The sequence below is a fragment of the Oncorhynchus kisutch genome, unplaced genomic scaffold (assembly GCF_002021735.2).
Source record: "Oncorhynchus kisutch isolate 150728-3 unplaced genomic scaffold, Okis_V2 Okis06b-Okis10b_hom, whole genome shotgun sequence".
In the NCBI taxonomy this organism is placed as follows: domain Eukaryota; kingdom Metazoa; phylum Chordata; class Actinopteri; order Salmoniformes; family Salmonidae; genus Oncorhynchus; species Oncorhynchus kisutch.
The window spans coordinates 20943683-20956488 of record NW_022261983.1 but is presented as its reverse complement, the minus strand read 5'-3'; the positions used below and the strand labels follow the sequence as shown (position 1 = coordinate 20956488).

Sequence of the window (12806 nt, the reverse complement as noted above, 5' to 3'; positions counted from 1 at the left end):
ATGGTGAGAGGTTAGCATGTCTTGGAGGTATGATATAAAATGCTAACCTCCCCTGTTATTGTAATGGTGAGAGGTTAGCATGTCTTGGAGGTATGATATAAAATGCTAACCTCCCCTGTTATTGTAATGGTGAGAGGTTAGCATGTCTTGGAGGTATGATATAAAATGCTGTCTCCCAGCTTACCACCCAGCCATAAACTAACAGTGTGTGTGTGTTTCTCTCTCAGGACTCTGTCTCCCAGCTTACCACCCAGCCATACACTAACAGTGTGTGTGTGTGTTTAGGAGGCCACGGCGCGTTACCCTCTGAATGAGATCCAGTCCACCAGAACCCAGAGACCAACAGGAGGCTCCAGCTCCTCCTATCCCTACGTAGACATTCTGCTGGGAGACCTGCTGACACAGCGAATCACACAGCTGCAGCTGGAACAGGTGTTGAAACAATGTTGTCTCTGTGTCGAAACAATGTTTTGTCTGTGTTGAAACAACGTTGTGTCTGTGTTGTGTCTGTGTTGAAACAACGTTGTGTCTGTGTTGTGTCTGTGTTGAAACAACGTTGTGTCTGTGTTGAAACAACATTGTGTCTGTGTTGAAACAATGTGTTGTCTGTGTTGAAACAATGTTTTGTCTGTGTTGTGTCTGTGTTGAAACAATGTTGTGTCTGTGTTGAAACAATGTTGTGTCTGTGTTGAAACAATGTTGTGTCTGTGTTGTAACAATGTTGTGTCTGTGTTGAAACAACGTTGTGTCTGTGTTGAAACAATGTTGTCTCTGTGTTGAAACAATGTTTTGTCTGTGTTGTCTCTGTGTTGAAACAATGTTGTGTCTGTGTTGTAACAATGTGTTGTCTGTGTTGTAACAATGTTGTGTCTGTGTTGAAACAATGTTGTGTCTGTGTGGAAACAATGTTGTGTCTGTGTTGAAACAATGTTGTGTCTGTGTTGAAACAATGTTTTGCCTGTGTTGTAACAACGTTGTGTCTGTGTTGAAACAATGTTGTGTCTGTGTTGTAACAACGTTGTGTCTGTGTTGAAACAACGTTGTGTCTGTGTTGAAACAATGTTGTGTCTGTGTTGAAACAATGTTGTCTGTGTTGTAACAATGTTGTGTCTGTGTTGTAACAATGTTGTGTCTGTGTTGAAACAACGTTGTGTCTGTGTTGAAACAATGATGTGTCTGTGTTGTGTCTGTGTTGAAACAATGTTGTGTCTGTGTTGTAACAATGTGTTGTCTGTGTTGAAACAACGTTGTGTCTGTGTTGAAACAATGTGTTGTCTGTGTTGTGTCTGTGTTGAAACAATGTTGTGTCTGTGTTGAAACAACGTTGTGTCTGTGTTGTAACAATGTTGTGTCTGTGTTGAAACAATGTGTTGTCTGTGTTGAAACAATGTTGTGTCTGTGTTGAAACAATGTTGTGTCTGTGTTGAAACAATGTTTTGTCTGTGTTGTGTCTGTGTTGAAACAATGTTGTGTCTGTGTTGTAACAACGTTGTGTCTGTGTTGTAACAATGTTGTGTCTGTGTTGTAACAATGTTGTGTCTGTGTTGTGTCTGTGTTGTAACAACGTTGTGTCTGTGTTGTAACAACGGTGTGTCTGTGTTGAAACAATGTTGTGTCTGTGTTGTGTCTGTGTTGTAACAATGTTGTGTCTGTGTTGAAACAATGTTGTGTCTGTGTTGAAACAACGTTGTGTCTGTGTTGAAACAACGTTGTGTCTGTGTTGAAACAATGTTGGGTCTGTGTTGTGTCTGTGTTGTAACAATGTTGTGTCTGTGTTGAAACAATGTTGTGTCTGTGTTGAAACAATGTTGTGTCTGTGTTGTAACAATGTTGTATCTGTGTTGGAACAACGTTGTGTCTGTGTTGTAACAACGTTGTGTCTGTGTCTAGGGTCTGGAGCTGTGTCGGGTCATTGCCATGCACATGGAGAACATGCTGTCAGTCCGGGAGAAGAGACTCACCCTGCCACCGAGTGAGATCACTCTGTTATAACACACTGTCTGTCTGTCTGTCAGTCAGTCTGTCAGTCCGGGAGAAGAGACTCACCCTGCCACCGAGTGAGATCACTCTGTTATAACACACTGTCTGTCTGTCAGTCAGTCAGTCAGTCAGTCAGTCAGTCAACCAGCTACTCAGTCAGTCAGTCAGTCTGTCAGTCCGGGAGAAGAGACTCACACTGCCACCGAGTGAGATCACTCTGTTATAACACACTGTCTGTCTGTCTGTCTGTCTGTCTGTCTGTCTGTCTGTCTGTCTGTCTGTCTGTCTGTCTGTCTGTCTGTCTGTCTGTCTGTCTGTCTGTCTGTCTGTCTGTCTGTCTGTCTGTCTGTCTGTCTGTCTGTCTGTAGTAGATGGTGTTAGTTAGTAGTAGATGGTGTTAGTTAGTAGTAGATGGTGTTAGTTAGTGGTAGATGGTGTTAGTTAGTGGTAGATGGTGTTAGTTAGTGGTAGATGGTGTTAGTTAGTGGTAGATGGTGTTAGATAGTGGTAGATGGTGTTAGTTAGTAGTAGATGGTGTTAGTTAGTGGTAGATGGTGTTAGTTAGTGGTAGATGGTGTTAGTTAGTGGTAGATGGTGTTAGTTAGTGGTAGATGGTGTTAGTTAGTGGTAGATGGTGTTAGTTAGTGGTAGATGGTGTTAGCTAGTGGTAGATGGTGTTAGTTAGTGGTAGATGGTGGTAGATAGTAGTAGATGGTGGTAGATAGTGGTAGATGGTGTTAGTTAGTGGTAGATGGTGTTAGTTAGTGGTAGATGGTGTTAGTTAGTGGTAGATGGTGTTAGTTAGTGGTAGATGGTGGTAGATAGTGGTAGATGGTGTTAGTTAGTGGTAGATGGTGCTAGTTAGTAGTAGATGGTGGTAGATAGTGGTACTTGGTGGTAGATAGTGGTAGATGGTGGTAGATGTGGTACTTGGTGGTAGATATTGGTAGTTGGTGGCAGATGGTGTTATATGGTGATAGATAGTGGTAGTTAGTGGTAGTTGGTGGTAGATGGTGGTGGTTAGTGGTAGATGGTGGTGGTTAGTGGTAGATGATGGTAGAAGGTGGTAGATGGTGGTAGATGGTGTTATATGGTGGTAGATGGTGTTATATGGTGGTAGTTAGTGGTAGATGATGGTAGATGGTGTTATATGGTGGTAGATTGTGGTAGATGGTGGTAGATGGTGTTATATAGTGGTAGATTGTGGTAGTTAGTGGTAGATGGTGGTAGAAGGTGGTAGATGGTGGTAGATGGTGTTATATGGTGGTAGATGGTGTTATATGGTGGTAGTTAGTGGTAGATGATGGTAGATGGTGTTATATGGTGGTAGATTGTGGTAGATGGTGGTAGATGGTGTTATATCGTGGTAGATTGTGGTAGTTAGTGGTATATGGTGGTAGATGGTGTTATATGGTGGTAGATGGTGATAGATGGTAGTAGTTAGTGGTAGATGGTGGTAGAAGGTGGTAGATGGTGGTAGTTAGTGGTAGATGGTGTTATATGGTGGTAGATGGTGATAGATGGTAGTAGTTAGTGGTAGATGGTGGTAGAAGGTGGTAGATGGTGGTAGTTAGTGGTAGATGGTGGTTGAAGGTGGTAGATGGTGATAGATAGTGGTAGATGGTGGTAGTTGGTGATAGATAGTGGTAGGTGCTGGTAGATGGTGGTAGTTAGTGGTAGATGCTGGTAGATGCTGGTAGATGCTGGTAGATGGTGGTAGTTGGTGGTAGATGTGATAGATAGTGGTAGATAGTGGTAGTTGGTGGTAGATGGTGATATGGTGGTAGTTGGTGGTAGAAGGTGGTAGATTGATCGTTCTGTCTCTACACCACACTGTCACAAGGGGGAGGAATAACTCTGATCTATCGGTAGTCTAAACTGTGGCACAGATTGACCATCTTTTCCTAATTCAATGGAGGTGTTTTCAGTCTGATAGTCTCTCTTCTCTGGCAATAAAGTCCTGCATCAGGCGACAACACAACATTAGCTGGCGGAGGTTCCTTGACATGCGGACTGACGGTTTCCCAAAAGAAGCACGGTGGGCTGTTGGTTTCTGTCCCTCTGAAAACCAGAAGTAAATCATTCTAAATAACTAACTGTCTTTATTTACCACAGTGTGGAAGAGTGACAGACCCTCTGTATGAAGGGAGTTTCTGACACACGGAGTCCTCCTTTACTGACGGGATGAAAGAGAGTCCGACTGTCTTTATTTACCACAGTGTGGAAGAGTGACAGACCCTCTGTATGAAGGGAGTTTCTGACACACGGAGTCCTCCTTTACTGACGAGATGAAAAAGAGTCTGACTGTCTTTATTTACCACAGTGTGGAAGAGTGACAGACCCTCTGTATGAAGGGAGTTTCTGACACACGGAGTCCTCCTTTACTGACGGGATGAAAGAGAGTCTGACTGTCTTTATTTACCACATTGTGGAAGAGTGACAGACCCTCTGTATGAAGGGAGTTTCTGACACACGGAGTCCTCCTTTACTGACGGGATGAAAGAGACGGGATGAAGGAGACGTGATGAGAAGAGACGGGATGAAAGAGACGGGAATGAGAAGAGACGGGATGAAAGAGACGGGAATGAGAAGAGACGGGATGAAAGAGACGGGAATGAGAAGAGACGGGATGAAAGAGACGGGATGAAAGAGAGTCCGATGAGGATTTGTCTTTAATAAAGAACTGTTTTGTCCAAATTAATCTTCTCATGTTGTGTTCTATTATCTGTGACACTGTGGTTACAATGAAGAATGTAAACTAAATCCCTCTAATTAAATCCTATTATCTGTGACACTGTGGTTACAATGAAGAATGTAAACTAAATCCATCTAATTAAATCCTATTATCTGTGACACTGTGGTTACAATGAAGAATGTAAACTAAATCCCTCTAATTAAATCCTATTATCTGTGACACTGTGGTTACAATGAAGAATGTAAACTAAATCCATCTAATTAAATCCTATTATCTGTGACACTGTGGTTACAATGAAGAATGTAAACTAAATCCCTCTAATTAAATCCTATTATCTGTGACACTGTGGTTACAATGAAGAATGTAAACTAAATCCCTCTAATTAAATCCTATTATCTGTGACACTGTGGTTACAATGAAGAATGTAAACTAAATCCCTCTAATTAAATCCTATTATCTGTGACACTGTGGTTACAATGAAGAATGTAAACTAAATCCATCTAATTAAATCCTATTATCTGTGACACTGTGGTTACAATGAAGAATGTAAACTAAATCCCTCTAATTAAATCCTATTATCTGTGACACTGTGGTTACAATGAAGAATGTAAACTAAATCCCTCTAATTAAATCCTATTATCTGTGACACTGTGGTTACAATGAAGAATGTAAACTAAATCCATCTAATTAAATCCTATTATCTGTGACACTGTGGTTACAATGAAGAATGTAAACTAAATCCATCTAATTAAATCCTATTATCTGTGACACTGTGGTTACAATGAAGAATGTAAACTAAATCCATCTAATTAAATCCTATTATCTGTGACACTGTGGTTACAATGAAGAATGTAAACTAAATCCCTCTAATTAAATCCTATTATCTGTGACACTGTGGTTACAATGAAGAATGTAAACTAAATCCCTCTAATTAAATCCTATTATCTGTGACACTGTGGTTACAATGAAGAATGTAAACTAAATCCATCTAACTAAATCCTATTATCTGTGACACTGTGGTTACAATGAAGAATGTAAACTAAATCCCTCTAATTAAATCCTATTATCTGTGACACTGTGGTTACAATGAAGAATGTAAACTAAATCCATCTAATTAAATCCTATTATCTGTGACACTGTGGTTACAATGAAGAATGTAAACTAAATCCCTCTAATTAAATCCTATTATCTGTGACACTGTGGTTACAATGAAGAATGTAAACTAAATCCATCTAACTAAATCCTATTCATAACTTAAATCAGTTGAATGGAGACCAATAAATAACACAATATAATGGTCGGCAGTATATATTTCCTTTGATCCACTTTGTGATTGAGTGTTTCTGTTGATCTGAATGTCTTTGTATTTTCTGCACAATTATAGTGAATAAAAGGTATTCTATGATTATGCTATTTAGCTTATAGACGTGGATTAATGGTAATATATTACAATACATATGGAATATATTGTTAATATTACCACAACAAGGAGGCAAAATATTTTATTTATTTGAGTTTTTATGGGGGGGGGGGGGGGGGGGTAACTAGGTGTACTTAGGCTACCCTGCCGCTACAGGGATGTGAACATACCAGAAATAGGTCTTACTAGGCACCATGAAATGAAACAATGACTGAAATCACAGTACACTAAAGATGATAAATGGCTTGAAAATAATAATGTACGATAGAATGCTTCTTAGTAAACCTATGTGGTCGGGTTTTTTTTCATTAAATAGCCCACCCTTTCTCACCTACCTCATCCCCATACTGTTTTTATTTATTTACTTCTCTGCTCTTTTGCACACCAATATCTCTACCTGTACATGACCATCTGATCTTTCATCACTCCAGTGTTAATCTGCAAAATTTTAATTATTTGCCTACCTCCTCATGCCTTTTGCACACATTGTATATAGACTCCCCCTTTGTTTTCTACTGTGTTATTGACTCTATTGACTTGTTAATTGTTTACTCCATGTGTAACTCTGTGTTGTCTGCTCACACTGCTATGCTTTATCTTGGCTTTCACCCTGCCCAGACCTTCATCACTCTCCACCACATGGCCTCTGACGGGTTCGGATTTCTAAACTTTAAATATCGTTAATGATCAGTTAGAGACATGAGGAGTCCGTAGTCTGGTTTCTAACCCAGAAGGTAATGGGTATCTGTAGGAGGAGGCCGTAGTCTGGTTTCTAACCCAGAAGGTAATGGGTATCTGTAGGAGGAGGCCGTAGTCTGGTTTCTAACCCAGAAGGTAATGGGTATCTGTAGGAGGAGGCCGTAGTCTGGTTTCTAACCCAGTAGGTAATGGGTATCTGTAGGAGGAGGCCGTAGTCTGGTTTCTAACCCAGAAGGTAATGGGTATCTGTAGGAGGAGGCCGTAGTCTGGTTTCTAACCCAGAAGGTAATGGGTATCTGTAGGAGGAGGCCGTAGTCTGGTTTCTAACCCAGTAGGTAATGGGTATCTGTAGGAGGAGGCCGTAGTCTGGTTTCTAACCCAGAAGGTAATGGGTATCTGTAGGAGGAGGCCGTAGTCTGGTTTCTAACCCAGTAGGTAATGGGTATCTGTAGGAGGAGGCCGTAGTCTGGTTTCTAACCCAGTAGGTAATGGGTATCTGTAGGAGGAGGCCGTAGTCTGGTTTCTAACCCAGAAGGTAATGGGTATCTGTAGGAGGAGGCCGTAGTCTGGTTTCTAACCCAGAAGGTAAGGTTAGATCAGATCAGGCCAGGTCAGGTTAGGCCAGGTTAGGCCAGGTCAGGTTAGGTCAGGTTAGGCCAGGTCAGGCCAGGCCAGGTCAGGTCAGGTCAAGCCAGGTCAGGTTAGGCAAGGCCAGGTTAGGTCAGGCCAGGCCAGGCCAGGTCAGGTTAGGCCAGGTCAGGTTATGCCAGGTCAGGACAGGTTAAGCCAGGTCAGGTCAGGTTAGGTTAGGCCAGGCCAGGTTAGGTCAGGCCAGGCCAGGCCAGGTTAGGCCAGGTCAGGTCAATTTAGGTCTGTCAAGGTCAGGTCAGGTCAGGTTAGGTCAGGCCAGGTCAGGCCAGGTCAGGTTAGGTCAGGCCAGGCCAGGTTAGGCCAGGTTAGGTTAGGTCAGGCCAGGTTAAGCCAGGCCAGGTCAGATTAGGTCAGGTTAGGTCAGGCCAGGTCAGGTCAGGTTAGGTCAGGCCAGGTTAGGTTAGGTCAGGCCAGGTCAGATTAGGCCTGGCCAGGCCAGGTTGGATTAGGTTAGGTTAGGTTAGGTCAGGCCAGGCCAGGTCAGGTCAGGTTAGATCAGGCCAGGTCAGGTTAGGCCAGGTTAGGTCAGGTCACGTCAGGTCAGGTCAGGTCAGGTTAGGTTAGGTCAGGACAGGTTAGGCCAGGTCAGGTTAGGTTAGGTTAGGCCAGGTCAGGTTAGGCCAGGTCAGGTCAGGTTAGGCCAGCCCAGGTTAGGTCAGGACTGGTCAGTCCAGGCCAGGCCAGGCCAGGTCAGGCCAGGCCAGGTCAGGATAGGCCAGGTCAGGTCAGGCCAGGCCAGGTCAGGATAGGCCAGATTAGGCCAGGCAAGGCCAGGTCAGGTTAGGTCAGGTCAGGTTAGGTCAAGTTAGGTTAGGTCAGGCCAGTTTAGGCCAGGCCAGGTTAGGTCAGGCCGGGTTAGGTTAGGTCAGGCCAGGTTAGGCCAGGTTAGGTCAGGCCAGGTTAGGCCAGGTCAGGTTAGGTCATGCCAGGTCAGGTTAGGTCAGGCCAGGTCAAGTTAGGTCAGGCCAGGTCAGATTAGGCCAGGCCAGGTTAGGTTAGGTTAGGTTAGGTTAGGTTAGGTCAGGCCAGGTTAGGTTAGGTCAGGCCAGGCCAGGCCAGGTCAGGTTAGGTCAGGCCAGGTTAGGTCAGGTTAGGTCAGGCCAGGTTAGGTTAGGTCAGGTCAGGTTAGGCCAGGTCAGGTCAGGTTAGGTTAGGTCAGCCAGGTCAGGTTAGGTCAGGTCAGGTCAGGTCAGGTTAGGTTAGGTCAGGTTAGGCCAGGTTAGGTCAGGCCAGTTTAGGTCAGGTTAGGTCAGGCCACATTAAGGGAGAAGAAACAGTTCATTGCCTGCGTGACTCAGTTTCCTTCCTAGCAACAAAGATGTAATGTTTAGTCACGAATATCACTCAAGGTGGCTCCACTTCCTGTTCGGGTGGCGCTCGGCGGTCATCGTCACCGGTCTACTAGCTGCCACTGAAGGTGACTCCTCTTCCTGTTCGGGTGGCGCTCGGCGGTCGTCGTCACCGGTCTACTAGCTGCCACTGAAGGTGACTCCTCTTCCTGTTCGGGTGGCGCTCGGCGGTCGTCGTCACCGGTCTACTAGCTGCCACTGAAGGTGACTCCTCTTCCTGTTCGGGTGGCGCTCGGCGGTCGTCGTCACCGGTCTACTAGCTGCCACTGAAGGTGACTCCTCTTCCTGTTCGGGTGGCGCTCGGCGGTCGTCGTCACCGGTCTACTAGCTGCCACTGAAGGTGACTCCTCTTCCTGTTCGGGTGGCGCTCGGCGGTCGTCGTCACCGGTCTACTAGCTGCCACCGATCCTTTTCATTTGGTTTTGTCTGATTGTTTTCACCTGTTCCTTGTTGGGGTTTTTGGGATGGTGTATTTTAAGTTCGATTAGCCCGCTTGTGTTAGTGCGGGCTTGTTGCTGTGTGTACTTGGGTGGAGTGTATTACGCCTGTGTTCGGCGTCAGGTTAGGCCAGGTCACTGTGAGGTCTACTACACCTGTTGTATTCAGCATTTCACTGGAAGGTCTACTGCACCTGTTGTATTCAGCATTTCACTGTGAGGTCTACTACACCTGTTGTATTCAGCATTTCACTGTGAGGTCTACTACACCTGTTGTATTCAGCATTTCACTGTAAGGTCTACTGCACCTGTTGTATTCAGCATTTCACTGTGAGGTCTACTACACCTGTTGTATTCAGCATTCCACTGTAAGGTCTACTACACCTGTTGTATTCAGCATTTCACTGTAAGGTCTACTACACCTGTTGTATTCAGCATTTCACTGTAAGGTCTACTGCACCTGTTCTATTCAGCATTTCACTGTGAGGTCTACTACACCTGTTGTATTCAGCATTTCACTGTAAGGTCTACTGCACCTGTTGTATTCAGCATTTCACTGTGAGGTCTACTACACCTGTTGTATTCAGCATTTCACTGTAAGGTCTACTACACCTGTTGTATTCAGCATTTCACTGTAAGGTCTACTACACCTGTTGTATTCAGCATTTCACTGTGAGGTCTACTACACCTGTTGTATTCAGCATTTCACTGTGAGGTCTACTGCACCTGTTGTATTCAGCATTTCACTGTAAGGTCTACTACACCTGTTGTATTCAGCATTTCACTGTGAGGTCTACTACACCTGTTGTATTCAGCATTTCACTGTGAGGTCTACTGCACCTGTTGTATTCGGTGCATGTGACTAATACAATTTGATTTGAGCAGTTTGTGGTCACCGTTATAGTCCAATTAATATATTGCCTAGTGGCTTTGCAGGCATGCATTAAAAATGGCCCCACCAAGATGTCCATGCTAAAATCACCACTGGGGATTATGAATCTGTGGTAACTACTGAAGACCAGGCACACCTCAGATTTAACGGGGGTTTATGAATTTGTGGTAACTACTGAAGACCAGGCACACCTCAGATTTAACGGGGGTTTATGAATTTGTGAGGTGGTAACTATGGTAACTACTGAAGACCAGGCACACCTCAGATTTAACGGGGGTTTATGAATTTGTGGTAACTACTGAAGACCAGGCACACCTCAGATTTAACGGGGGTTTATGAATTTGTGGTAACTACTGAAGACCAGGCACACCTCAGATTTAACGGGGGTTTATGAATTTGTGAGGTGGTAACTATGGTAACTACTGAAGACCAGGCACACCTCAGATTTAACGGGTGTTTATGAATTTGTGAGGTGGTAACTATGGTAACTACTGAAGACCAGGCACACCTCAGATTTAACGTTTTTTTTCTCTCAGAGTTGCCGGGAATGCACGTGTCCTACTTATGTCACTACACAAAATAAAAATAAATCATTACGAAACTTTTATTCGATCAAATAAAACACACGTAACAAATAAGACATTAACCAAATTCAACACTCCTTGACCTCCATACAACAACAACAACAGAAAAAACGCCACCTGCTGGGAAAAGAAAGATTTAGGGACCGGTTTTATCCCTCTCGCTTCGCCTCTTCTTCTTCTCTGTTGTGGTCCGGGAGCGTCAGTAGGAATGCTATTCTGCCAGCAGCACGAACGGTGACGTCACTCTGTATGGTAATGAGGTAAACCTTCAAAATAAAAGACCGTTTTACAACATTGGTATTTTTAGGGAAAGGGAATACCCACAGTGGTGGGAAAAGTATCCCATAGACATACTTGAGTAGAAGTAAAGATATCTTCAGAGAAAATGACTCAAGTAAAAGTCACCCACTACTTTGGTAAAAGTGTTTGGTTTTAAAAATACACTTAAGTATCAGGCTCCCGAGTGGCGCAGTGGTCTTAAGGTGTCACTACAGACCCCGGTTCAATCCCAGGCTGTGTTTGGAAGTCCCGTAGGGCAGGAGCACAATTGGCCCAGCGTCATCTGGGTTTGGCAGTCATTGTAGATGAGAATTAGATCTCCCAATTGGCACAGCGTCATCTGGGTTTGGCAGTCATTGTAGATCAGAATTAGATCTCCCAATTGGCACAGCGTCATCTGGGTTTGGCAGCCATTGTAGATCAGAATTAGATCTCCCAATTGGCACAGCGTCATCTGGGTTTGGCAGTCATTGTAGATCAGAATTAGATCTCCCAATTGGCACAGCGTCATCTGGGTTTGGCCGTCATTGTAGATCAGAATTAGATCTCCCAATTGGCACAGCGTCATCTGGGTTTGGCCGTCATTGTAGATCAGAATTAGATCTCCCAATTGGCACAGCGTCATCTGGGTTTGGCCGTCATTGTAGATCAGAATTAGATCTCCTAATTGGCACAGCGTCATCTGGGTTTGGCCGTCATTGTAGATCAGAATTAGATCTTTTAACCTTTATTTAACTAGACTTAAGAAGAAAATCTTATTTTCAATGACGGTCAACCGGGGAACTGTGGGTTAACTGGTCTAGGAACAGTGGGTTAACTGGTCTAGGAACAGTGGGTTAACTGGTCTAGGAACAGTGGGTTAACTGGTCTAGGAACAGTGGGTTAACTGGTCTAGGAACTGTGGAACAGTGGGTTAACTGGTCTAGGAACAGTGGGTTAACTGGTCTAGGAACAGTGGGTTAACTGGTCTAGGAACAGTGGGTTAACTGGTCTAGGAACAGTGGGTTAACTGGTCTAGGAACAGTGGGTTAACTGGTCTAGGAACAGTGGGTTAACTGGTCTAGGAACAGTGGGTTAACTGGTCTAGGAACAGTGGGTTAACTGGTCTAGGAACAGTGGGTTAACTGGTCTAGGAACAGTGGGTTAACTGGTCTAGGAACAGTGTGTTAACTGGTCTAGGAACAGTGGGTTACCTGGTCTAGGAACAGTGGGTTAACTGGTCTAGGAACAGTGTGTTAACTGGTCTAGGAACAGTGGGTTAACTGGTCTAGGAACAGTGGGTTAACTGGTCTAGGAACAGTGGGTTAACTGGTCTAGGAACAGTGGGTTAACTGGTCTAGGAACAGTGGGTTAACTGGTCTAGGAACAGTGGGTTACCTGGTCTAGGAACAGTAGGTTAACTGGTCTAGGAACAGTAGGTTAACTGGTCTAGGAACAGTGGGTTAACTGGTCTAGGAACAGTGGGTTAACTGGTCTAGGAACAGTGGGTTACCTGGTCTAGGAACAGTGGGTTAACTGGTCTAGGAACAGTGGGTTAACTGGTCTAGGAACAGTGGGTTAACTGGTCTAGGAACAGTGGGTTAACTGGTCTAGGAACAGTGGATTAACTGGTCTAGGAACAGTGGGTTAACTGGTCTAGGAACAGTGGGTTAACTGGTCTAGGAACAGTGGGTTAACTGGTCTAGGAACAGTGGGTCAACTGGTCTAGGAACAGTGGGTTAACTGGTCTAGGAACAGTAGGTTAACTGGTCTAGGAACAGTGGGTTAACTGGTCTAGGAACAGTGGGTTAACTGGTCTAGGAACAGTGGGTTAACTGGTC

General features: G+C 44.3%; 1 protein-coding gene across 1 annotated transcript in view; it reads left to right on the top strand.

The window, feature by feature from the left end:
• Positions 1-2394, top strand: part of LOC109886807 (unconventional myosin-XV-like) — a 202711-nt gene extending 200317 nt beyond the window's left edge. The window contains exons 62-63 of the mRNA XM_031813775.1: positions 286-432; positions 1891-2394. Of these exons, the coding sequence (XP_031669635.1) occupies positions 286-432; positions 1891-1992 (249 nt within the window). The 3' untranslated portion in view covers positions 1993-2394. The remainder of the gene's footprint in view (positions 1-285; positions 433-1890) is intronic.
• The last annotated feature ends 10412 nt before the right edge of the window (positions 2395-12806 follow it).